The 24,343-nt window shown below is 49.9% G+C and overlaps 1 protein-coding gene across 1 annotated transcript in view; it reads left to right on the top strand.

The window, feature by feature from the left end:
* RARRES1 (retinoic acid receptor responder 1) overlaps positions 1-24,343 on the top strand; it is a 31,291-nt gene extending 6,948 nt beyond the window's left edge. Inside the window, exons 2-6 of the mRNA XM_028505173.2 lie at positions 11,776-11,838; positions 14,951-15,134; positions 17,777-17,913; positions 23,685-23,744; positions 23,824-24,343. Of these exons, the coding sequence (XP_028360974.1) occupies positions 11,776-11,838; positions 14,951-15,134; positions 17,777-17,913; positions 23,685-23,744; positions 23,824-23,970 (591 nt within the window). The 3' untranslated portion in view covers positions 23,971-24,343. The remainder of the gene's footprint in view (positions 1-11,775; positions 11,839-14,950; positions 15,135-17,776; positions 17,914-23,684; positions 23,745-23,823) is intronic.

Below are 24,343 nucleotides of genomic sequence, written 5' to 3'. Positions count from 1 at the left end.
TTCACAGGTCCCAGGGACCAGGACAAGAGCACCTTTGGGGGTGGTCACTTAGCCCACAGCACCCAGCTCTCGGTGGCTGTGAGCTCAAGCAAAATCATGCTGGACAAGCGACTGCACCCAGGGATCAGCAGCTCTTATCCCTCCTCTCGCCTGGCTGATCTCTGCAGCTGGGTGATCTCCTTACCTCTGCAAGTGCCTGTTCTCCACACCCCGTCGGGCGCTGCTTTCTCCTTGGTCCACACAGCCAATTGATTTCTGCTGTGTGTGTGTATGTGTGTGTGTGTGCGCGCGCGCGCACACACATGCCTGTTTCTCCAGTGCGGAAGGCAGTACCTCTCTTTATCTGTGCATCTCTTCCAGCACTGCGCTAGCCTCGGGTCCTGCAAGAGACAAATACTAAATATTTTTAAATGAAAACAAAAGTAGCTGGAAGGGTGCTGGGACCGCTGGGCACCTGGAACGGGAGACCAGGCCAGGCCCTGACCATGCCCAGCCCTTCTAGAGGCGGGCAGGCGACAACTCCTCGAATCCCTCTGACAACCAGCCTTTTCTAATTAGCCCCACCCTGAGCTAGAGGCACAGCTGAAGGGAACACTGCCTTGGGCCATCTCCACACTGGCTCCTCTCAAGGGGTCAAGGATGGATGCCCGCCATCAGCTGGCTAAATAGAGATCAGCACGCTGTGTACCCCTTCTCTCTGCTCTACTGCGTAGCCGGCAAAAGCAAAGTGTCCACGTGCAGAGATTTCCTCGGACCCCACAGGGCGGGGCCTGGTCTGAAACTCATGGACTCGTGTTGCATAAACTCTGTTCGCTCCATCTGGCGCTGCCCGCGAGGAGGAAAATGCAACCAGATAATTCTGGCATATAATGTAATACGCTGATGCTCTCTCTGCCTGGCACCTAAGAACAGCACAGCCTTTTTTATCCACAAATGAGCTGTTTACTTGTCTCCAACCAAGCATGACTCATAAAACTAACCTTATAAAATGAAGTTCACTTTTACTGGAATGGCATGGCATTTATGTTTTCTTACCGACTGTGGAGGCTGGCGGGAGACATTTAGAAGCTGAGTCTGCCAGGCCAGTGAAGCCCAGTGCCCGAGGGGAAAAAATCAGAGTCACCCGAGAACTCCTGACAGCTGGAGTTGCGCCCACCTCCCAGCCCCCATGCTGAGACCCTGAAGTTTGAAGTCGTTACCCCCGGCTCTAAGGCAACATGGTGGGACCAGGCCCAGCAACCCGGGGCAGAAGGACACGGGGCAGCATTTCCCCCCAGCACAGCGTTTTCTCTCTGTAGATAGCTGTCAGCAGAAGGGTGTCTCTGGGGACTCCTGGAGTCACGGCGTTGCTGTGGCAGCAAAGTTTCTCCAGGGCACCACCCCTGAGTTTAAAAGGGGTGTTAGGTTCCCAAAAGGTGCTCTTGGAATAGGGAACACCTCTCCTCCATCCCTCATCAAGTTCCTCGGGTTTATTTCCAATAGTTCAATGACTTTACTTAAACAAACAAACAAATATTGTATCGTATCTACTATAACGGTAGTCCAGACAGGTGCTGGAGGAAAAATCTTTGATCCACGAAAACAAAGCTTTATGTTTGACAGTCAACAGCTTTGTGCTGAGAATAAGACGTGACCCTGCAGAGCTGCTACTAGAATGTGCAGTTCTAATGTTCTGGTGCATGTGGGGGCATCTTCGAAAGGCAAGGGAGCTACCATGTGACGGGAAGCGAGGAGTGACCGTCTTCACACACTGGTTTAGCCCAGACTGCCTTCCCCAGGCGTTTCTGCTTGAAAAGAGCACATCCGACGTCACCGCGAAGTTTCTCGACTGCACCCCCGGAAGCAGAGGGCAGTCCTGCCTCCTAAGTTTCTAAGGCACCAGGACCTGATTTACCAGAGACCCCGGGTCATGGAGCTTGGAGATAAAGTTCCTCCCCTTAACTCAGGCCTCGTGATGCCCTCAGGTGTTTGGAGAGAACCGACTGTCCACATTCAGCGGCGTTCCAGTGACGTCACTGGAGTCACGTGTCCCCTCCTGCCCCACCCTCGGAACTTCAGTGGCTTCACTCCACATCCAGAGAGAATTCTTCCCAGTGTGGTCCTTGCACCAGCGGCATCAGCATCCCCCCGGAACTGGTCAAAATGCCCATTCCCAGGCTCTGCCTCAGATTTACTGGATCAAAGGTTTACTGAGCAGGGGCCCAGCACCCTGTTCCGGCCCCCAGGAGGTTCTGTTGCCGTGCGAGTTTGAGACCCACTGCCCTGGAACCAAGCCCCTGCAGGGGACCTCCTCTAACCGGCCCCCACCCGCCATGGTGACCTCTGCTCCTCATCTGCCCCTCCACTAACTTGCTGATCCCCCACCAGGCTGCTCACCTCTGTGTGCTGAACGCCTCCTCCCTTTCTCTCTGCTCCTCTCGGTCCTCGTGTACTCTGAGATTTCCCCACGTGCACTGGCTCGTGTTCGCGTTTATACCTCGCCTGAAAGACGGCATCCAGGGCCCCTCCCAAAGTCTCAGATCACCTTCATTCCCGTGCTGTTGTGGGTCGTGCCCTCCAAAAAGATACATCGAAGCCCTGCCCCCACGCCTGTGAGGAAGACCTTGCTGGGAAGTAGAGTCCTGGCAGGTGTGACCAGGGCCCGAGGACCAGTGAGGGCTCCTTGACGTGTGTCCTCATGAGAAGGTCATGTGAAGGCAGAGAGAGAAGTACGCCGTTTAAAGTCAGAGGTTGAGATCAGAGCAAGGCCGGTGCAGGCCCAGGATGGACAGCAGCACCAGGAGCGAGGAAGAGGCAAGGAAGGATTCCACCCAGTCTCAGAAGGCACAGGGCCCTGACGACACCTTGATTTTGAACTTAAAAGAGTCCCCAAAACTGAGAGAGGATCCATTTCTGTTGTATTAAGGCACCTGGTTTACAGTACTTTGTTACAGCTGCCCTAGGAGACTCGTACACAACACACATGCCTTGCCCAGCTGTCTCCCTCTCAGCGGTTTGGTGTGGCCTTGTCTACAGGCGCCGTGGTGGTAAGCACAGTCCCCGCCTACCTGGTGCACACACACATGCACACATACACCCTCTTACAGAGAGGCTGCTGCTGTGTACGCAAGAGCGGCAGCTCTGGGGAGGCTTCCTTACTCACCAGATCCTGTGACTCTGGGCAGTCCTTTCACTTTGCACAGTGCCTCAGTTTCTTCATCCTTAATATAGGCATAGCAGCAGCATTTACCTCCAAGGGCTTTAGTGAGCAATGCAAGGAGTGATCCACAGGCACTGTGTGAGAGCCATGTGAGGCACGTGAAAGAGCTAGCAGGATGCTTTATACGCAAGCAGTGGAGAAATGGTTGCTATTGATTTAAGGACTTGAGGAGCGTTTTTTCACCAAAGAAAGTACACACACACAGTGTAGTGATGAGTTCAGTCCTTTGAGGGCATTCCCTTATACACTCTTCTCAGACAGGACGTTAGTAGTGGCCTGTCTCCTCCCCAGCTCCCAGCTGACTGCAAGCAAAGCCCCAAACCAAAGTGCTGACCATTCTCCTAGGGAGTCTGCTACGAGGCGTGGTGTGCAGACTGTGTGCCCCGGGAGGGCCAGCGAGGAGCTGGATTCTGCCCATGTTCATGGCCAGTGGCAGAAAAACATAAGACACTTAAAACATAAATAAACACACACACAAAAAAACAGGTTAGAACCTAACCCACATCATTAGAGGTCTCCGATCATCAAGCATTCAGTTCTAGAATCCAGGCGATAGTACCTACGTCCTCTCTTCTGTAGACCGTAGAACTGCCTGATCTCCGGCGCTGCTTTCCCCAGGTTCAGTTACCTGTGGTCAATGGTGGTCCGAAAATATTAAATGGAAAATTCCAGACATAAACAATTCATAAGCTTTAACCTGAGTGCTGTTCTCAGTCACGTGATGAAATCTCTGCCCGGGACGTGAACCGTCGCCTTGCAGCTGTAGACACCACCCGCCGATCGTCACTTAGTAGCCCTCACGGTTATCAGACATTTTAAGAGAGGAGGACGAAGAGGCCACAGTCACATAACTTTTGGTACAGTGTGTTGTTATCTCTGTCCCATTTTATTATCAGTTACTGTTGCTAATCTCTTACCGTGCCTAATTTATAAATTAAACCTCATCATAGGTATGCATGTATAGAAATAACACAACATATGGAGGGTTCCAGGTATCCACTGGGGGTCTTGAAACACACGCCCTCAGGTAAGGGCGGATGGCTGTAATTAAAAAGAAATCTGTAGCAAAGAGCTCCTAATTCATTCCTTCGTGTTATGTACTCATTTGCTTTGTTTGCAGACTTGCTCTTCATATAAAGAGCCCTTTTCTGGAAGATATTAGAACAATGTGCTGTGCCTCTGGCTGTGTTTTAAGACAGGAATGTGCAACTTCCTAATCTGGGTGGCAGATGCGCAGTTTTGGCAGCTGGGGATGGAAGGAAGTCGGGCTGTGGCCTGCGGGTGCAGGAAGAGGCCTCACCTCAGGGAGGAGAGCGGCCGCCCCGCTCCCCGGCACCAGGCTGGCTCACGCAGAAATGTCTGCTTAGATTCTTGTTTTTTAATAAGAGCCTTGTACCACGTGGTTGCAGCAACCTGTGTCCAAGGCCAAGGGAGGACCACCTGACCCTGAGCTTCCAGATCCGAAGCCACACAGAGTGAGCAGTGTACCACACTCCTCAAATCTAATCAAACTGACAACGTAAAAAACAAAGACATGACTTTAAGATATGGGTGGGAGCATCCATACTGAGTTACTTGGCACTTAATATGTTTGTAAGTGACTTTCTATCTTTTTAGAAGCCTGTTGGTGCACTTGCTGGTCCAGGTGCAGTGCTGGGGGGAGACTTTTTGGTCTGGGTCCCTGGAGGCTCCTCTCTGCTGTTTATGGATTTATTCTATTTTATCCTTTTTTCCATCACCCCAGCTTCCCAGGGGCAGCCACTTGGAAAGGTCTTATGTGCATTGTTCTGCCGGCAAGTGTTCTTGTAAAAGATGTGGTCGGTTTGTGTGCAAGCTTTAATTTTGAAAATGCTTGTAAACACTATTGATGCCATTAATTTGGCCATTTCTGTTGTCGCACACAGCAGTTACGGTCCATCTGTGTTGCTGTATGTGTGCGGCCAGTGGGCACAGCACTCTGCGGCAGGCGCCCGCCGTTCCTGGGACCCCAGATTGCCTCCAGGAGCATCCTCCTGTGAGTCCCTTGTGAGCCCCTGCGTGTGTTTCTCTGTAGACTTACCCACAAGTGGGGTTGCTGGATCCTAGAGCAGGAGGGGCAGACCCCCCCAGACTGCGGGAGCAGTCTTCCCCCCCCCAGCTAACGCCCGGCCCTACACACTTTCTGACTTAGTGCCAGTCTAATCATTGTGCAGGGACACCTCGCTGCTTCCTGGATTTATTTGCATTTCTCCAGTGACCCGTAAGTGTGAGTGAGCCTTCAGAGATCCGTTAGTGTGAAGACCTGTGAGCAGCCTCAGAGCGGTCCCCGCACAGGCCCTGCAGGCTGGCTGGCTGGCTGTGGTTCTGTAGGGACAAGCATTGACTTAATGGTATTGTGTTAATACAAAACTTGAATTCTAGCAATCATTTCCGATCCTGAATTACAAAACTGCTGGCGTTCACCTTCTAGTCGGACTCCTGTCCGTCCACCACATGCTCCCCTGCATTTCCAGTCCGGGCCTCGCTTATCCACCCACCACCTGGCCTCCTGCGGTCGCTCTCCTCACTCCAGAGGCCTCCTCACTCCAGCTCCAGTTCTCCTCCCTCCCTGCCCAGGGCTTCCTGTTTCTCTCAGGAGAAAGCTCTCACTGCAGCCTGCAGGGGCCACCTTTGCCCACCTATCTGCCTCTTCCTGTCCCCCGCTTCCCTCTTTCTGGCCCCTCGGGGCTTCAGCCCCCTTGTTCCTTCCGTGTGGAGTGATTTCCCAGCTGCCCACCCCCGAATCCCCCAAATCAATTCCGTTTTCATCTTCAAGGGTCGGCTCATAAAGGTGCAGCTTAACTTCCCCATCTCTAGGCTGGATCAGTTCTCTAGTTCTGCTTCCATAGCTCTTCAGCCACGCGTGACCAAATAATCAGTTCCACAGTGACCTATGGGAAGCCCTTCTCCCCACCTGCCTGCCCAGAGGGCAGGCCTGTTTCTGTTTGTTCCCTGTACGCGGCACCCAGCACAGCGTTCCCAATAGGCAGCAGCTCATTATCTCGGAATAATTTCCACCCGCAGCAGGATCGAGACACTCCGTGCCAGAGGAGGCCCGAGGGGCGTGGCCGCGCCTATCTCGGGAGGCCCAGCCGAGCCGCCCCAGGGGAACGCCTGACTCAGTGCGAGATAAAAGGGCCGAATCTTGATCAATGATAAAGTACAACTAAAAATACAAAAATCCATTTTGAACAAAATGTAGACGCTTTTAAGAGCGCCTAATTAAAACGAAACAAAATGTAGATGCTTTTAAGCGTGCCTAATTAAAACAAAACAAAAGGTAGATGCTTTTAAGAGTGCCTAATTAAAACAAAGGAAGGAAACCAAATCGGCGAGGACAACAACACTTCAAAAGGCTGGGCTGCACGCCGACCCGGCTCGCAGGCTCCGCCCCCGGCGCTGTCCCAGCGGGAGCGGCCCCTCGCTGGCTTCCACGCGTTTCCAAAACACTGTGCAGACCAGTGGTGTCTTAAGCACTCTATTTAAAACAAGCATAATGATATCACCAATAAAAAAGACTCTTTTTTGTGGCTGACCCGAGCAGCATCCAGACCCGTAGAGAACCTGTGTAAGTAAGAGCTGACCTGAACCTGAGCCAGGCGGAGACACACGCTGGAGCACGACCCCACCTGCTCCGAAGAAGAGCCGCTTCTTTTCTTTGGAATTAAGGAGGGAAGTGAGGAGGGTTGCCTGGGGGTGAGAAAAAACAAAGCAGGGATCAGATTACAGGATAGTTAACGAAACCACGTGCTCTGGGGGGGGGGGGAGGTCATTTCAAAGGTGTGTTAAGGTAGATGCACAAATCCAGTGGCTGGACTTGCTTAAGGCAAAGGCAAATCTTTTACTAAAAACTTCCACACCTGGGGCATGACTACCCACTATGACTTGCCTAGAGGGAATTTATGATCTGGTCTTTCTTCACGTTGTGCGTCCCCACGTACAGTGAACAAGCACATGGAATTTAATGTTGATGTGTCAGCTGGTGGTCCTCAGAGTTCTTGGTGTGCACACCTTCCCTGGGGACAGCATCAAATTCAATGGCTTCCACCACATCTGAGACCAGAACAGTCGGTGTTCCCGTCGGTGTTTGTGTAGCTTGTCACTACCAGAACCAATAAGTGGAGACAAGGATCGAATCTTTACGGGCGCTGTATTCCCCCGCAAAACCATCTTAACATCTCCTCCCAAGCCAACCTTTTTATAAGAAGAAGAAAGGGTGGGTAAGGGGTTTGGAAAAACGTTAATTAGATAGAAGGATAGATAAAGGGTTTAGAAAAAAAGGGCTAATTGGATGAGTTGCAGTCAGGCAGCAATTTTTCTAGTACTTCTTTATCGTTGATCAACAATTCTTTATCTGCATCACAGACGTACCCTCCCTGGGACACCGTGGCTCAGATACCGTCTCCGTGGCTTTGCAGACCCCCTGGCACACAAAGGTCAAATTGCTAGTCACCCTCCTGGAGCCAAGCATTCCAGTTTCCAGAATAACTGCTTTCCACCTGCATTAATCACTTAAGCCTATCAACTAAGGCTGAAATCTTTAACTTCGAGCTCCAGTTCGCCTATCACTTCTACTGAATCTGCTTCTATCAATTCAGCTGTCTTCCGGACAGCTCCGAAGTCTCCCAGCACCGGAGGTTGTACCTGCCAACTCTGCTTCCTCCTCCTCTTCTCATGAATGGCCTCACCACTGACCCTGTCACTCTCCACCAGGCAGACTGAGGGGCGTCCCTGACTCCTGTGTAAGAGGGCTGCACTCAGGGCCCCACAAGGATATAAAGGGCAGACTCGTAGGTCCTACGTGCAGTAGGCAGGAGGCCGCCCAGGCTGGTGCAGCTGGCAAAGCAAGGCACAGACCCTGCTGGCAAGTGGAAGGGCTGCCCTCTGTGAGATTAGTTGTTTGAGGGGCCCAGTGTGGCTGAGGGTGTCATAGGCAGCAGGCCTACAGTCCCGTGTGTTCCTCTAGGGTGGGGACAGTGACGACACCAAACTTCAGGGGACAGCCTCCTCCAGCCACTGTCTTGCAGGTCGCACTTTGTACCCTCCACCCGCTCACTGGGAGCCTGAGGAGGAAACCCAGGCTTTAGACAGGAATCTGTGTTTCCATTTTCCCCCAGCCTCGAACTGGGACTGGATATTGGTTTCTAACACAGTGCCTTCTCTCCCTCATGTCCATAGATTTTAGTAACGATAAAAATAGTGAACAGACCTTGAACTTTTACCCTGACCCAGGCTGCCTTAAAGCTGTGTCTGGACTCTTCCTAATGTTAGCGGCAGAAAAACGGTACCAGGTGTTAACCTCGGTTCAGCAACCGCAGTTCTGGAGTTCCGGACAAGAGAAGACTTCAGGCCAAGACTCACAATACGAGAGAAAGTTTTCTTAGAAAGCCACAGAGGGAGAAGGAGGGAGCCGTAGAGGAAATGGGCTCAGGAAACAAGTTACAGCCAAAGAAGGGGCCTTGGAGTTTAGGAGTTGGGGAGACAGATACGGGCTTTGAGGGGGGAGACGTGCAGGAGGGAGGCGAGGCTCAGGTATGCTGGGGGGCAGCTGCTCATGTCTGTGTGTGTTTGTGGGGGCAGCGGGGAGAGAGAGACAGAGAGAGAGAGAGCCCCTGTGGAAAGAAGGGGGAGGGGACAGGCACTGGCATGCTCCATAGAGAGATCCTCGCTGGGTCCTCCCTCCTGAGGGCTTTTATCAGAGGTCTCAGGGGAGGATCTCCATAGAATATTCATCAGCTTTCTGGGTGTGTCTCCTCAGAGTTGTGATGTCCACTGATTGGCCGGCACCTAAGGTCATTAGTCATCAGCCTCAGCATCCCTCTGCCTGGCTTTGCTGCTTCTCTGGGCCTAGAGCTGAAACACAGCTGAGGCCTAGGTGTCACCTCCAGGAGTTAATGTTTAAGGGAGTGGTCGTGCCGGGGCTTGTAGTTTGGCCCCTTGCTCAGCACCGGGGGCTCCTTCCCGAGTGACACACTGCACTGGGCCCATCTTTCTGCTCTGCTCATGCCTGCCTAACCGCCTACCACCACAACGCCCTGAGTGCCGCAGTTAGGTCTCTACTTTACTGGGCTCTTAGAGACTTTGGTATCAAGTTCTAAGTCCTCTTCATAAAAGTGAGTCCTTCCTGACCCCGGGCCACACACACCAGCCTTTTCCTAGCCTCTCTGCCTCCCTGGAGGACCAGCCCCTATACGGTCAATGTAAGAAATGTCCAGACCTACAGGGAATTTTTTCGAGGCTTCATTTGAGCCAAACTGACCACATTATGACAGGGAGCAAGATCTCCCATGATCTGGAGGGACTGTCGTGAAGATGGCATGGAGGTGGGAGAAGCAAGGTGGGGATTGGATTACAGGACAGTTAAGATTATGTGTTCTCTTAAGGGGTGTTAAGAGAGCACATAATGCTCCTTTTGAGGGGTATTACATCTGGCATTTCCAAGGTGTGTTAACTTAGATGCACAAAAAAATGACTTGAAACCTTTCAGTAAAGAAGTTACAGGCCTGGCACATGACCACCCACCGTGACCTGGTTGGTTAGGAATTTACGATTAGATCCCCTTTGAGGCTGCTTTCCGCAGAAACCCCTTTTTCACCCACAACTCTGGTCCAGTGCCTTTACCCAGCCAGCACCTGCTCCTCAGAGAACTAGTTAGGGCCCCAGCGGCTCGAGAAAGCCTCCCCAACCTGGCACCCTCCGTGTAGACGGCACCAGTCACGCTGATGAGCTGCACCGTGCCACTGCCGACTTGCCCGTGTCCCCGCTAGAAGCAGGTTTCTGAAGTAAGACTGGACTGGATGCTGTGTTTCTTCGTAGGTCCCGGGTCCCTGGCATCGTAAGGGGCAAATGGGGAATGTGTCAGGAGACAGACTGGTGGGTGCGAATTTTGTAAAGCGAGATCAGTGTTCCAGTTTACACCAGGACTTGACTCCAGGTTGAAGATGAGCCCTAACTAAGCAAACTGCTCCTGGGTACCGGGTGATCCCCTGCCCCCAGCAACGTCCATGCATTCGCGTGTTTAAATATCCTTTACATGGATAACGGCCCCAGGATCCTATCCCCCGGCTCTTCAGTTTCCCAGAACTTTTTTAAGAATCTGTAGCAGCAGCCGATGAAACGTGGTCTGTTTCAGATAAGATAATCCTGTTCAGTTGTGTTCCTGGGCTCAGAGGCAGCGGAAATCGGTGTTGCCAGAGTTTAACTCCGTCAAGATTGTATGAAATAGCTTCAGCTCCCTGCAGCACAAAGTTCTATCTTCTCAGAAAACATTCCCTTGTGCCGAATGGTCGTTTTGCTTGAAAAATACATACAAAAATTAAAAAAAGATGATGGCACATGGTATAAAGGTCTTCTAAACAGTTTAAATGTCTTTAATGATTTGGGTATGTCTACTCTAAAAATATGCATTGGAAAGTTTACCGATGTCTGCTCGTGGAAGCTGAAGGGAAGGAGAGACCTTAACAGCTGAGGGTCTCTAACCAGGGTGGGTAATTACCCCGGAGACTACTGGGCTAATCCTGGCTGCAACCTCCCTGGCAGCTCCCTCTGCCACGCCTGAGTGCGGGAGGGGCTGGCCCCCTGCAGTTGTCCAGACCTCAGCTGGTCTGCCCTCCTCCCAGGCACTTCTCTCACCAGCTGCTGGCCCACACGCAAGCAGGGAAAAGCCCTGAGACCGAAAATCTGCCTCTGTGAGGGAGGGCTGGGAAAGGGTGAAGATGTGGGCCACTCCAGCCTGGCACCCAACAGAGTTGGTTAAGGGACATTTACACACATGGCAAGCCTTGGGCTGTGGAAGGATGGAGTGGCTATCCTCTGTGGCACTTGGCAGGTGCTGAAGAATTATACAGAACAGGGCAAGATGGATGGGGGTGGGGCTGGGTACCAGTGTCAGATAAGGGAGGCCAGGAACCAGCACGCTCTGGGGTCCAGGGAGAGGATCGAGCAGACCCTCTCTGAGGGGCCTTCGGGAAGCAGTCTGTGTTCTGGCCCCGACCTAGCTGTCTGGTCTGGCCGTGGTCGCATCATGGAACAGTCCCTCCTCCACACCGTCGTGGTGAAAACAGTCACTTCTGCCTCACCTCTCCCTTCCTTCAGTGTCACCCTCTGAACACCCACTTTTTACTACTGGGTACGCCTTTGTTGCCAGACCCCCTGTTCAACCGGAGGGAGGGGCTGGCTTGTGTCCCCCAAGGATGCAGCCCAGGGCCCCAGATGGGCGTGGACAGGCACTGAATAGGGGTCCATGAAGGAGCCCGCCCCACAGTCCGGCAGATGCCCGTCTGTGCTCATGTAGCTGCTCTCACCAAGCCAGCTTCCAGCCTCGGTGCGACTGCTTCTCTTTCTCAGCCTTCTCTTTGTGAGTAGGTGTCAGCCAGCGGCGAAATGACATGATGAGACCAAAATGGGAGATCTTTCCTCCCTCTGAAGAAGCACAGACAGTGTCCAGGTACCACAGCTGCCGCCAACATTCCGGTGCCATGTTCCCCCAGGATGTGATTCACGGCAATGAAGATGCTAGCAGAGCTTCCACTCGCTAAGACTCAGTTTCTGTATTTCAGGAGACTGCGGAGAAGGAACAGCACGTTGATGTGGCGTTCACAACAGAGCGCTTTAAACCAGAGGTAAGCTGCCCTAATTCATGAAGTATCTCATTAACAACTCAGATGGATGTATTTTTTAAAAAGTGAGACTATTGCCCCTGGCTGGTGCAGCTCAGTAGTTTGAGTGACAGCCAGCCTGTGAACCAAAAGGTGGCTGGTTCAATTCCCAGTCAGGGCACATATCTAGGTTGCAGGCCAGGCCCCCAGTTGGGGGCGTGCGAGAGGCAACTGATTGATGTATCTTTCACACATCAATGTTTCTCTCTCCTTCTCTCCCTTCCCTCCCCTCTCTCTAAAAATAAATAAATAACACCTTTAAAGAGTGAGAATATTAATATATAGCAGCCTGAAAATTTGTGGGTTTTCTCCCTTTATTCGCCTTTATTCTCGCCTTTATTTTCTATTTGTTTTCAAGAACTGAGACACGAAGCTAGGCGAGAACTCGAGAGTTTACTGCTTCTGCGGAGCTGCCCTTAAAACCGTCCACACAGCCCTCACTCCTCCTTCCTTGACTCTGGGAGGGACTTTCGCAGCTCCCTCTGGTAGCCCTCCCGACACCCCAGAGTCCTCAGAACGATTCACTCTCAAGTGCCAACCTGTTCCTCTTCCTGTCAGCTGGTGACATTTCTTGTTAGCAGACCTGCATAGCATGAGGCCAATTCCAGAAGCTACCTTCCATAGAGGCATTCTGTAAAGCACAGAGCAGGGCTGGGTGTGCCACAGGCATCATCAGCTTCCCTGTAATTCTTTTTTTTTTAAATCCTCACCTGAAGACATGCTTTATTGATTTTAGAGATGGGCGGGGGGAAGGAGAAAGAGAGTGGAGAGAAACAATGATGTGAAAGACAAACTGATTGGTCACCTCTTATGTGTCCCAGCTGGGACCCAAACCCGCCACCTAGGCAACCTAGGATGATGCTCCACCCAAGCAAGACACACAGCCAGGGCCTCTCCGTGATTCTGACCAGGCAGGCCGTGGTTTGCCAGCTTCCTTTCCCCTGTCCTCAAAAAGAGAGTAAACAGAAAACACAGACATTGGAGCCGGATGAACTTCCATGTGCTGGGCTCAGCTGGGAGGCAGCAGCAGGGCGGAGGGAGACCAGCCCAGATTCTCCCCGTGTGCTGTGGAGTCCCAGCAGCCAGAGAGCTGAGCCCTCAGCAGCCCGCACCGAGGTGTCTCAGGAGGCAGAGCTTTGGAGGGGAGGCCAGGCCCTCAGCCTGGTGCTTTGGGGGAAGCGCTTACCTGTGTTCAGAAACAAGTCCTAGCAAGACAATACTATAATCAGACTTTGCTAATTAATCTAAGAATTAAAATTGTTCTTTTTTAAAGATTTTTATTTATTTCTTTATTTAGACAGAGGGCAAGGGAGGGAGAAAGAGAGGGAGAGAAACATCAGTGTGTGGTTACCTCTTGAGTGCCCCCAACTGGGGACCTGGCCTGCAACCCAGGCATGTGCCCTGACTGGGAATCGAACTGGCGACCCTACTGGCGACCCTTTGGTTCACAGGCCAGCACTCGATCCACTAAATCACACCAGCCAGGACTAAAATTTTTCTTAAAGCGTAAGGAAGATGCCTTTAATTGCAAACTGAAAGTGTTATCTTAAAGATAAAGGGAAAATAATTACTAGATTATTTTGACCAACAATGTTTCTCTGAAAAGCACAGCCAACTAATTGAAATGTTCCATTTCATGGAGTGAAGAGTCCTTTCATCTTCAGACAACTGCTTTGATTCTGCGGAGCCATTTTGGGGGAAAGAAAGGAAAGGAAAACAAAACAAGGGGCGACACCTGTTATTTTCCTTCTTCTCTAAAAACAGCTTTGACATCAAAGGATGTACCAGCCTATCTTCTGCCTTTGATAAGCCTCTTCCTGATGCCCTTCACCTCTTTTTCTACATTGCACTATTTATTAGGATTTTAATGTACCAGGAAAATGTCCTCTCTCTTAAAACAAGCACTCACAGGAGGAAAAGTTGCCCATTGGAAAGCCAATAAGCAGATCCAGTTTTAAAGACTTGTTGTTTCTTTGGGGGCTTTTCTTTATGTTGTTTGTTGTTGTTGTTGTTGTTGTTGTTTTAACTGAGGCTCCACCCAACTGAAACAACTAAAAATGTGAACAGAACTCAATAGCTCAACCAACCACATTATCACAGGAGTTCGTAACTCGGGGCCCACGGATGGGTCTGAGTGGGGCCATGACTAGGGGCCCATGAACTTCCTCAGCTTCCAGACCCAGTGTCGATGGGATGCCCATATGCACATTTTGTTCTGGGAAGATATGACCTTTTTGAAAGTGTGGAGAAATGCTGTCCTGAAAATGAATCATACATTTGCTGTCCACTTGATGCATCAGTACCCAGCTCCAAATGTCCCTGGATGGGACATGTGGAAGGGGACCCCAGAATGCTCAGTGCATGCACACTTAGAGCGAGTGCAAACAGATGTACTCCTGGTCACACAGGGAGTGGGATCAGTCCCATCTGGGCGGTCTCAGCCTCCACCGCGTCCGGATCAGATCTTGGAGGTGAGTCACGGAGTTCGTGCAGAGCCAGAGCTCTGGCATCAGACACACAGGAGCTCAAGTCCTGGCTTCCCGCTCCCTAGTGTGAGACGTGGAGCAGCTTCCTCTTTAAACTTCAGCATCTTAATCTGTAAAAGTAGAATAAGAAGACCAAGTTCATAAGGCAGCATGAAGATGTTGCCGTTTTTGTTAATAGGAACCAGTCGCACCTCTGGTTCAAGTTAGCAAGCTGGAGGCCTGTTGGGACGAAGCATTACACTGGTCCACAGCAGACAGTCGGGGGTGCCCACTGTCCCGGAGGCTGGATCCAAGCCGTACTCACGAGACATCAGTGGTGTGTCTGTGCAACAGGCCCAGCATTGTTTGATGAGGGCGCCATCAGCAAGCGGTTTACATGACAGCAAAGAGTGAAGGACTGTAGTTTGTGTTCAGCTGTGAGCACAAAGATCACTCTCCACGAAGCAAAGGCCCCCAGCTCTGTTGATACCGCTCATACCTGCCAGGTACAAGGAATTACTCACGTGTGTGTGTGTGTGTGTGTGTGTGTGTGTATTTGGGTGGGGAGTGAGAAGGAACCAATCTATTTAATTCTAAAATCTTCATTTCAGGGTGATAAGGAGAAGCCTTTGGCTGAGTGCGCTGCTCGGGTGATTTTCAGGAAGGGGAAGCCCAGACCGGCTGTCAACATCTACTGTGAAGGGCTCGCAGAGAAGAACAAAAGACAAGAGGATTACCTGCTTTACAAACACCTGAAGCAGCTTAAGCCCCTCTTGGGTGTAGTCCACATACCTGGTATGAACCAATGTCTAGAATTTCTATATTCAGGGGTGTATGTGATTACAGAACCTTAAAAAGAATCATCATTTAAGTTTTTATCCCCCCAATGGCATTCTAATCCAACTATAAAATGTGGTACCCCTCACTATTTGAACAAAACTCAGAAATATCACTTTCCTGTTCTTCACCTCCAGTACAACGGAGGGTCTGTGCTATTTTTCTCTCCTCTGACAAGGGAAAGGCAAGAGGTAACTCTCCAAGGAATTGGTAGAGGTCCTTGCAACAAGACACGCATGTAGGGGTGCACTCTCCCAGGCGGAGTCCAGAGCCTGAGATGACATTTCTAGAGGTTTCTGGTGGTGGCTGCGGAAGCTTGAGGTGACAGACACCAGCCAGGGCCTCCACTGTGCCCGTCAGGCCATCCGCGCCAGGCCTGGCTGGGAGTCTGCAGTGGAGTCAAGTTTATCTTATTTTAGGGCAACAGCTAATGGGCAGCGGTGCCATGTCTAATCAGGAGAGAGCCCCGTCCGCAGCTGACGCGAAGCAGAGCTCACCCGTCCAGGCACTCAGCCGTGTGCGGGCAGCCGCGGAGACTCGGCCCTTACCGGCAAATTCAATTTTCAAAACCACAAAAGTCATCTCTGGACCCGCACTTGGGTATTAAGCTTGACATCTGACTGCTGCTGTTCCCTCACTTGCCCGGAGACTGTGACAGACCCACGTCAGTGTGGGAGGTCTGTGGTCGCCACTCTGAGCACTCCGTCCTGGCGGGGGGAGCGTCCGGCCCCATCGATGTACTGAGACTCGGTGTTCTCCAGGCCCGGAGCTGCACCACTGACCCCTGCGTTTCTGAAGTTCAGAAGCTTGGGTGACTCTTGCTGTAGTCCTCTGACCACTCAGATTGAATCCCGTTCCAAATGGTTGTGAGCAACAACTCAGGTTCTATGTTACAGAATTTGTTTCTATTTAGCACTGCCTGAAATAAATGGGCTAATGGCAAATACTTAAAATATATAGTTATTTAGGGTTTTTTTCTCCCTTTAGCATTAGTTGGGGAAAAATGTCCTCTTTAAAACACAACTTTTAGAAACTTTTATGACCTTTTCTTTGAAGATTTGCCATAAAATCCCTACATTTTGGACCCTTTTTTTTTTTTTCAAAAAGATTTTTATTTATTTTTATTTTTAGAGAGAGGGGAAGGGAGAAAGAGAGGGAGAGAAATATCAATGTGTGGTTGCCTCTTGTGTGCCCCCCACCAGGGACCTGGCCTGTAACCCAAGCATGTACCCTGACTGGGAATTGAACCGGTGACCATTTGGTTCACAGGCCAGCACTCAGTCCACTGAGCCACACCAGCCAGGGCAAGTTTCAGACACTTTTTAAAAGTGCAGGTTAACTGCTTCATGTTCAGTTAATAAATCCTATATGCCCTCAAAGATCATTCTACTACAATCTAACTTAATGTGGCTACAACAAAGCTTCAAAAAATTTTTAGTAATAGAGGGTACCTTTTCATCAACAAAACTTACAAGTTCTCTTGTCACTTTAAATTCGGCAGAGATATTTAATGGTGCTATTTACAGCCTATGTATGTACATAAAATTGTCCATTGAAAACGGAAAATGTTTGGTTCCAGAGAAAGTGAATAAAAACCATGGAGTGATCTTTGCAGTAGCCAGTTCGGATCTCAGCAGATGCCGCTCAGTGAGCAACCGGCCTGCAGCACTGGCCTGGGGCCCTGTTTCCTGAGGACTGACGAGTGGGATGAGCTGACCCGTCTCGGGACATCCTTGCTCCGCACTGTTTCTCCTCTGAAGAAGCAGTTGTCTGGGTTTCATTATGAGTCAGTTTCCCTTTTTCTAATGAACTTCCAGGCTTCCTAGGGCCCACTGCATGCAAAGCAGAGGGCGGGGGCGCCCAGCTGCAGCCCTCTGCCGACTCCGGGGCAGCGCCACCGGTGTCCGCACTTTCAAATGCCCTCGTTATTCACCGCCTTTAGTGCAACCAATTTCTCTCCTCTGCTAATGGGTTTTCATCTTGCAAGTCCATGAACAATTATCTCATAAATTACTTGCTAAAATTTGAGCTCTTAAAAGTCATAAGAGGTCATTTATTAATCATTGTATCCCTACCTCTAGCAGTATCTGATACTAAGTAGGGTTTTAGGCTTTTTGCAAATGTTTGCTAAATTTAAAAGATTTCAGGTTCACAAAAAAATGCCACAGGAAAAACCCACTTGTTTCTTCGTGTGTTCAAAACCAGTGATAGTGATGCTGCCGGTACGTGCATCAGAGAAGGATGGAGAGCCGGCAGGTTGGCAAAGCCCCTCACAGGGACTGGAGACCCCAAACCAGGAGGAGATGTGGGCTGGGGGGCGTTTTGATCTAATTATAAAATGCTCCTCAGCTAACAAGATTTTAGATTGTCTTTGAGTATCACTTTTTTATAACACAGCAAATAGCCTTGGAATTGTTTTATAGCAGCTCTACTTGAAGCGTGCACATCTCAGCGTGACGGAGACACAGACACACCTATTGCTGCAGTGCTTGCTGGGAGAGAGATGCCTGCAGTGACCGAGCCCTTATTTAATTACTGACATTTTTGTGCCCCAAATGCTTAATACAAACGGTTTTGGTTTTTTGTTTTTGTGCTCTCAGACCGTAACGGATACATCGATCCCTCTCTGAGACCCTTGTGGGATCTGGCCGCCCTTGGCAGTTCTTACGTGATGTGGGACAAGACAACGAATGTTTTACGATACTCCCTGGTACAGCTCACCAGTGTGAAGCAATGGGTAAGGAAAACTGAAAATTCACTTGTGCCACAAGAGCTGCACCAATGCTGTGTGCTTAGACTAAATCACTGCCAATGTGTAACTTCACGGCAGGAGCTGTGACTGCACTTCATTCATTCAATACACATTCGCAATGGGCCAGGTGTCGTGTTAGGGGCGGACAGAGCCGTGAACAGAAAATGCAGTGTGGTTGCCGTCATCAAGATTAATTCCAGGGAGGGAAGATAAGAAAGACAGTGAACTAATGAATAAGTAAATATGTCTCAAATGGTGATCCGTGCTATGGAGAAAAATTAAGTAGGGAAAAGGGAATGTGGGGTGTTGACAGAACTAAGTAAGTTCTAAGATGGTCTAAAGTAAGCCCCCTCCAATTTGAGCAGAAGTGACACTGGAGCAGAGGTCCAAAGGAAGTGAGCAGCAGCAGAGAGCTCCGGGCAGAGGGAGCCGAAGCAGCGGGGTGGCTGACGGGAGGGAGAAACATCAGTGTGGCCCCTGTGGCTGGAACAGTGGCCAGAGCACCAGGAGGGATGCTGGAGGCCATTAGAAGAGCCTCTCCTGCCCACTAGGGGCTCCGCAGAGGAGGGGCATGATCTGACTTGCAGCAGGATCCGTCTGGCTGCTCTCCTCAGAACTGACTGTAGAGGCACAGGTGAGGTGGGAAGACCAGTCAGGTGTGGCGATAATGCAGACGAGGCCTGGTGGGAGCTCAGACCAGGGGCGGCAGTGGAGGAGGTGGGGAGGCCTGTTCGGATTCAGGCTGTATTTTGAAGACAGACTGAGAATGTCTGCTGGTGGATAGCATATGGACAGTAGAGGATGAGAAAACTCAAGGATGGTTTATAGAATTTTGGCCTGAGTAACTGGAAAGGAAGATTTCATTCACTGATTGGAGACAACTTCAGAAAAACAAATTTGGGGAGAAATCAGCTTGATTTGGGGCATGCTAAATTCTATACCTGAGTAAGGATGTAATGTATAGTCACCTGTACATAAGGGTCTGAGTACAGGGGAGAGAGGTCTGGGCTCGAATTGTCACCATGCGGGTGGTTGTTAAAGCCCCAGGACCCGGTGAGATGACAGAGAATGAGTGCCCTAGAGAAAGATGAGCTGCGTGAGGACTGAGCCCTGGAACGCGCCAACTGCAGAGGGGGGAGGCTAGGAAAAGAAAGTGTTTCAAGGGTGAGGGTCAACTCACTGTATCCAAAGCTGACGGAGGGTCAAGGAGCTGAAGACTGAGAATCACCCACGTGATTAAGGCAGCTGGACATCACCGGGGCCATCTCCCTGGCACAGTGGGGCGAAGGCCTGACCGAGTAGGTTCAGAAGAGTGAAGGAGCAGAGGAGGTGGATGCTCCATCTCTTTCCAAAATTCTGGCTGTCCAGGGGGGTAAAAGGAAGGGAGGGGCTGTAGCTGGAGGATGGGCAAGCACAGGGTTGAAAGATGGTTTGTTCTTGGTTGTATTTTTAGGTTGGGAGATTTCACAGCGTATTTATAGGTTGATGAGAAAAACCCAGTAGAGGGGCCGAAGTTGGACTCGTAGGAACGAGAAGGAAGAATTGTTGGAGTTAAGATCTCTGAGTAGGCCGGAGAGGAGGAGATCAGCCCAGGAGATGAGCTCAGACAGGAACACGGAGGGAAGGCAGAGACGAGGGGCAGCGATGCCAGCAGGAGGGTGAATATCATGGTGGTAGCCCCCAGAAGCTCTATTTCAATGGCTTCTGTGTTCTCAGTGAAAAACCAGGCAAAGCCATCAGCTGAGAGCCAGGAGGTTCAGGAGGGCGAGGACTCACTCATTCAATGTCCGAGGGCGTTAATTTAGCTGCGCGCCAAGCACCATCAGCGGTGTGGTGGGTTCAGCCACACAGGCGTGATGCACAGAGAGATGGGCGTGTCCAGAGTAAACAAGAGCGACTGCTCTGAGAGAGGCACGCTGAGCCAACCACACGGATACATGTCTAAAACTCACCTTCTTATGGATGTGTGGAGCAGGGCACTGACCCACGGCAGGATGGACACTAACCCACGGCAGGATGGGCAGTGAACGTCCGTGAGGGTGAGGACTTGCCCAGCCGCGCGTGAGCTTCAGCAATGCCCGCAGTCCCTCCGGGCGCCTTCCAAACGCCGCTTGTAAATCAGACAACTACACACATGCTCATCACCATGAACACACCTCTTTCCCTTTAAAGGGTGCTTTTTCATAGAAATTACATTTGACTGATTGTTGCTTTATAATGAGATAAAACTTGCTCCCTCTCTGTCTCTCTCATCCACCAACATGAGCATTTCCTTAACAACGGGCTTTTCCCTGAACTGAGAAACTGGGGGAACTATTTTGTGGACAGTTGAAGACGGTGTCAAGATAATGAATGCGAGAGGAAAAGCCAGAGCAGATCAACACAGAGATAACAGAGAAAATTAGGATCTTTCCAGGCCAGTGTTCCCTTGCCGTTTTACACGCACTGGCCACACTAACCACCGGGGCACAGCGCGGTTCAGCTGCAGCAGCCCCGCCTCTCCCCGGCTCCAGCCAGCCCTCCGTCTGTGCATTAATACCCCTCAACCCACCGGCAGGAGGGAGAGCGGGAACAATGTCGGTGTGGACAACAAAAATGCTGATTTTTTTACATTGTGGGGTTTGGGTTTTAGATGAATAATAAATGAATATGCAGCCGACTGGCTGGGTCACCCAAGGCAAACTGCATCTCTTAGGGCCTATTAAATGAGGATTAACAAATTCACTGAAGTCACTGCAACTAACATAACTCTAAATCACTGACGAAATTGGGTAATTTGGTTTCAAAGTTAATATGCATTTCGGCTTAGAGTTCTCTTAAAAGTATGTACATATTTCCAGATTTTCAAATTCTGCCATTCGGTGGCTGCTTAAGATTCCCATGATCTTTCAGCAACAAGCGAAACAAGCAGCGGTTTTTAGAAAGTCACCCAAATCAGGAAATCTAGGTACTGCTGTCCTGGGGGACTAGAAGGTGGATGGCAGAGCCAACAAAGCCAGGACTGCCCAGCACACACACTGGGGGTCCCCGGAGGTACCCTGTGACCCTAGGTCGCTCAGGAAAATACCGGGATTGCAGTTTTTCCAGGAGGTTTCTGGGTGGGAATTACTACCTTGACACTCAGGGTTAAACTCATCTTTTAATGCAAGTGTGTAAGAGACTACGGGTTTATAAACCCACAGCCTCAAATGAACTAAGCTTGAGGGGAGTGCGGGCTACGGAAGAGAGGGCTGAGTATAGATGTAATGTAAGACCCATCTTCACTGGCCCAGTTACTGCTTTAGAACCAAACACAGATGTCACTCCCAGTACCCCACAGACGATGACAAGGTCAGGGGAGATAGCTGCTGGCTAGAAGGAAAAAAAATGGATAAAGACTTTCCTTATACTCTGAGCCTTTAATATGACTGAGAAAAGCAGAACTGAGCATTGTTCCAACTCTTGTCAATACCGGACACTGTCAGCACCCCAGATGGTCCACCCTGCAGCACATCGCAGTCCGTCCGTCCAAGTCCCACCGAAACTGGAGGCCCCGCTGGCCAAGGGGACGTTTCAGAGACCATCTTACTTATTCAGCGAAGACATCTATTTTTGATAGCATCTACTAATAGCCTAAGCTTCCTTACTCTCTACTCAAACCACACTGATTCTGCAAGGGATCATTCTCTCTCTTTTTGGGGGGATTGTGGGTAGGTAGGGGTGGGTGGTGGGGTGGGTGGTGAGTGCAAAGGAACAAACAAAGCACTTCCCGTCTGTCTCTCTAGGAAGATTAAAGTGCCGAGCTACCAGGAATTGTCACAGTAAATCACCCTGGGTTTGGACTACAGTGATTTGGCATTCGTGACGGTTTGAAGAGAAGCCAGGGAGATTATTTCTGAATAGTATTAAAAATAATGACTTCTTGGCAGAGCTCGGTTTGGTGGGGGCAGTCCAGCCCTGGAACACCTCGCCAGGCTGGGATGCGCAGTGTGCCCTCTGCAGGGTCCGCTCTGCAGTCTCCGGTGAGCCCCGCTTTTCGGTCTGGTTGAAGGGGCTTCCTCCCGCAGGCGGAAAAACCCGAAAATACAGACATGCGAGGGTCTCAGTGACCTTACTGAGGAAGGTCTTCATTAAGTGCCCCAGGGTTTCTAAGCATCACGATAACCCAAGTTTTTGCATCAAAAATGAGTAACACCGTGTAGTCAGCAGAGCAGTTTGTCAAATGTGGTTGGAATCCCATCCTTTGTGTCCAGTGCTGCCTCTTTTTTTTTTTGCTACAATCTGGAGACAGCCATGATTTCTTTCAGAAATGCTACTTGCAGAAACAGAAGAAGAAGACATTGACCTGAAAAACCCTTTAAGTTTATAAGTAAAACCAGTTTTTTATTACAGAAAAATACATGGTCCCTAGGCCTTGAGAAACAGTGAAGGCAGAACAAAAGCCCGAGGCAAAAAATCACGTGACTCGGCAGCCTGCTCGAGGGGGCTGCCGCCTTAGATAACGGTTCCTTCCAAGGCCAGATAGCTGCCAAGTGGGGGTCAGGCCAGGTTCCATACACTCTCGAACCCAGCAATGCCCGATCGACCCCTGGGGCCTCCAGAAACGGTGTCTTTATCAGAGAGTCACCCAGTTTTCTCACGAGGTCTCTGACTTTGCAGCTTGTGCCTCAGACACCCGCTTTGAGTGTTCGTATGTGCACTGCCGGGCAGGAGGCAGGGAAGCCTGCCTACCGATGCAAAGGCCCGCGGAAAAGCAGTCAGTTTCTGATCAGTCCAGGGCCCTCTTGCATCTTCTCCCTCCAGCATCCTCCTCCCCTGCTGGAAATGCCATGGCTTGTAAACATCTCCATCATTTTAAGCAAAACCTATTATTAAGCCCTGTTGTTTGCCTTTGCATTTTGATATTCTGTAATAGTCTCAACAAAAGCCAGATAGATTAAAATTATAATCCAAGTTGAATTAATTTTTTTAAAATTTTTTCTCTTCCATTTTTATTAGAAAGAGAAAGAGATAAATACCCTAGCCTCCCCCCGCCCCCAACAAAGAAAACAACCCAGGAAATGTCAAAAAAAAAAAAAAAGGAAATTGGCTTAGTCACTAGTGAAACTTACAGAAGTCAGTGAACCGAGCAGTGAGGACTGCCCACTGCCCTACAGATGGACGATAACGCAGTGCCCTGGGCTTCAAGGCGATGTGGTAAAGCACGAAGCATGTAGGCAGAGGGGTCAGCAGGTCTGGGCTGGAGTCCCCCTTGTGTCACTTCCTAGCTGTAACCTCAAGTTACCTCCCCTGTAAAGCCAGGCTTGTAATACACACTCTTGTAAGGCTGTCGGAATGACGTGGAAACAGGAATAAAGTGCCCAGCACAGAACGCGGCCCAGGGGCACCCTGGGAGAACTGGTTGCCCTGCCCCTGTCTTACTGCCTGGCATATCAAGACTAACACATCAGCTTAAAGCACATGCACAGTACCAAGATTCCTAAGGTTGTCAAAAGATTCTCCCTATCCCCACAGACCTTAGCCTCCATCCAAAACTGTAAGTAGTAGAGAAAAAGTGATGATAGAAAGACATTCAACTCGATTTTCCTGTAAGTGACCGAACAGTAGTCTGTGACTTCCATATCTGGATGTAGGATCCTTGATGAAGGGAACTGAGGCTCAACTCCAAGAGGTAGAAGGAGACTCAAGGCATTCATGCAGTTCATAAGATAAGCCTTGCAGATTCTGAGCTAATATAAACCTGCCTATTTATTACCCTCTTTTCTTCCTTCTTCTAGAAAACAGATGGTGAAATTGACTTTGATTATACTGTTCAGCTCCACGAATTCTCAACACAGGTAAAACAAAATTAAATATAGAATTGTGTTTACCAGAAGGTTTTACAGATCATAATATTTCAGAACTCTTCTTTCCTAGGAGATCATCCCCTGCCGTATTCACCTGGTCTGGTACCCTGGCAAACCGCTCAAGGTGAAGTACCGCTGCCAGGAGACGCCGGGCCAAGCCTCTGAAGTTGAGGAAGGATCTGGTGGCATGGTACTGACGGAGCTTACTAATAATTGAGGAAAAAAACCCCTGCTTATCCCAAATTCTAAACAAAATGACTGTAGCCTAGATCATTATTTTAGTAAAATAGCTAAGGTAGAAGGCATTCCAATAATTCGGGGGAGACTGTGATACTCAAAAATGAAAAGATGTTAAGGTTTTTCAAAGCTAATAAGTGTATTTCAATGGAAGTGAACTGTAAGAAAAATGTTATCTGTTTAAAAGGAATTTTACTATTATGATTTCAAGCAAAGTATTCTTTTATAACTCAATAGCTACTTTAAAATAAATGTTTACATCTCTAAATAAACTGTGTTAAATGTGTTTGTAGAGATTTGTCTATGTAGGAAAATTTTGTGCTAAGATGGAATGAAATGAACTCTTAGCATTG

Source organism: Phyllostomus discolor, chromosome 2, assembly GCF_004126475.2.
Source record: "Phyllostomus discolor isolate MPI-MPIP mPhyDis1 chromosome 2, mPhyDis1.pri.v3, whole genome shotgun sequence".
Taxonomy (NCBI): domain Eukaryota; kingdom Metazoa; phylum Chordata; class Mammalia; order Chiroptera; family Phyllostomidae; genus Phyllostomus; species Phyllostomus discolor.
Note: the sequence above shows the minus strand (reverse complement) of the source record. Positions and strands in the feature narration are given on the sequence as shown.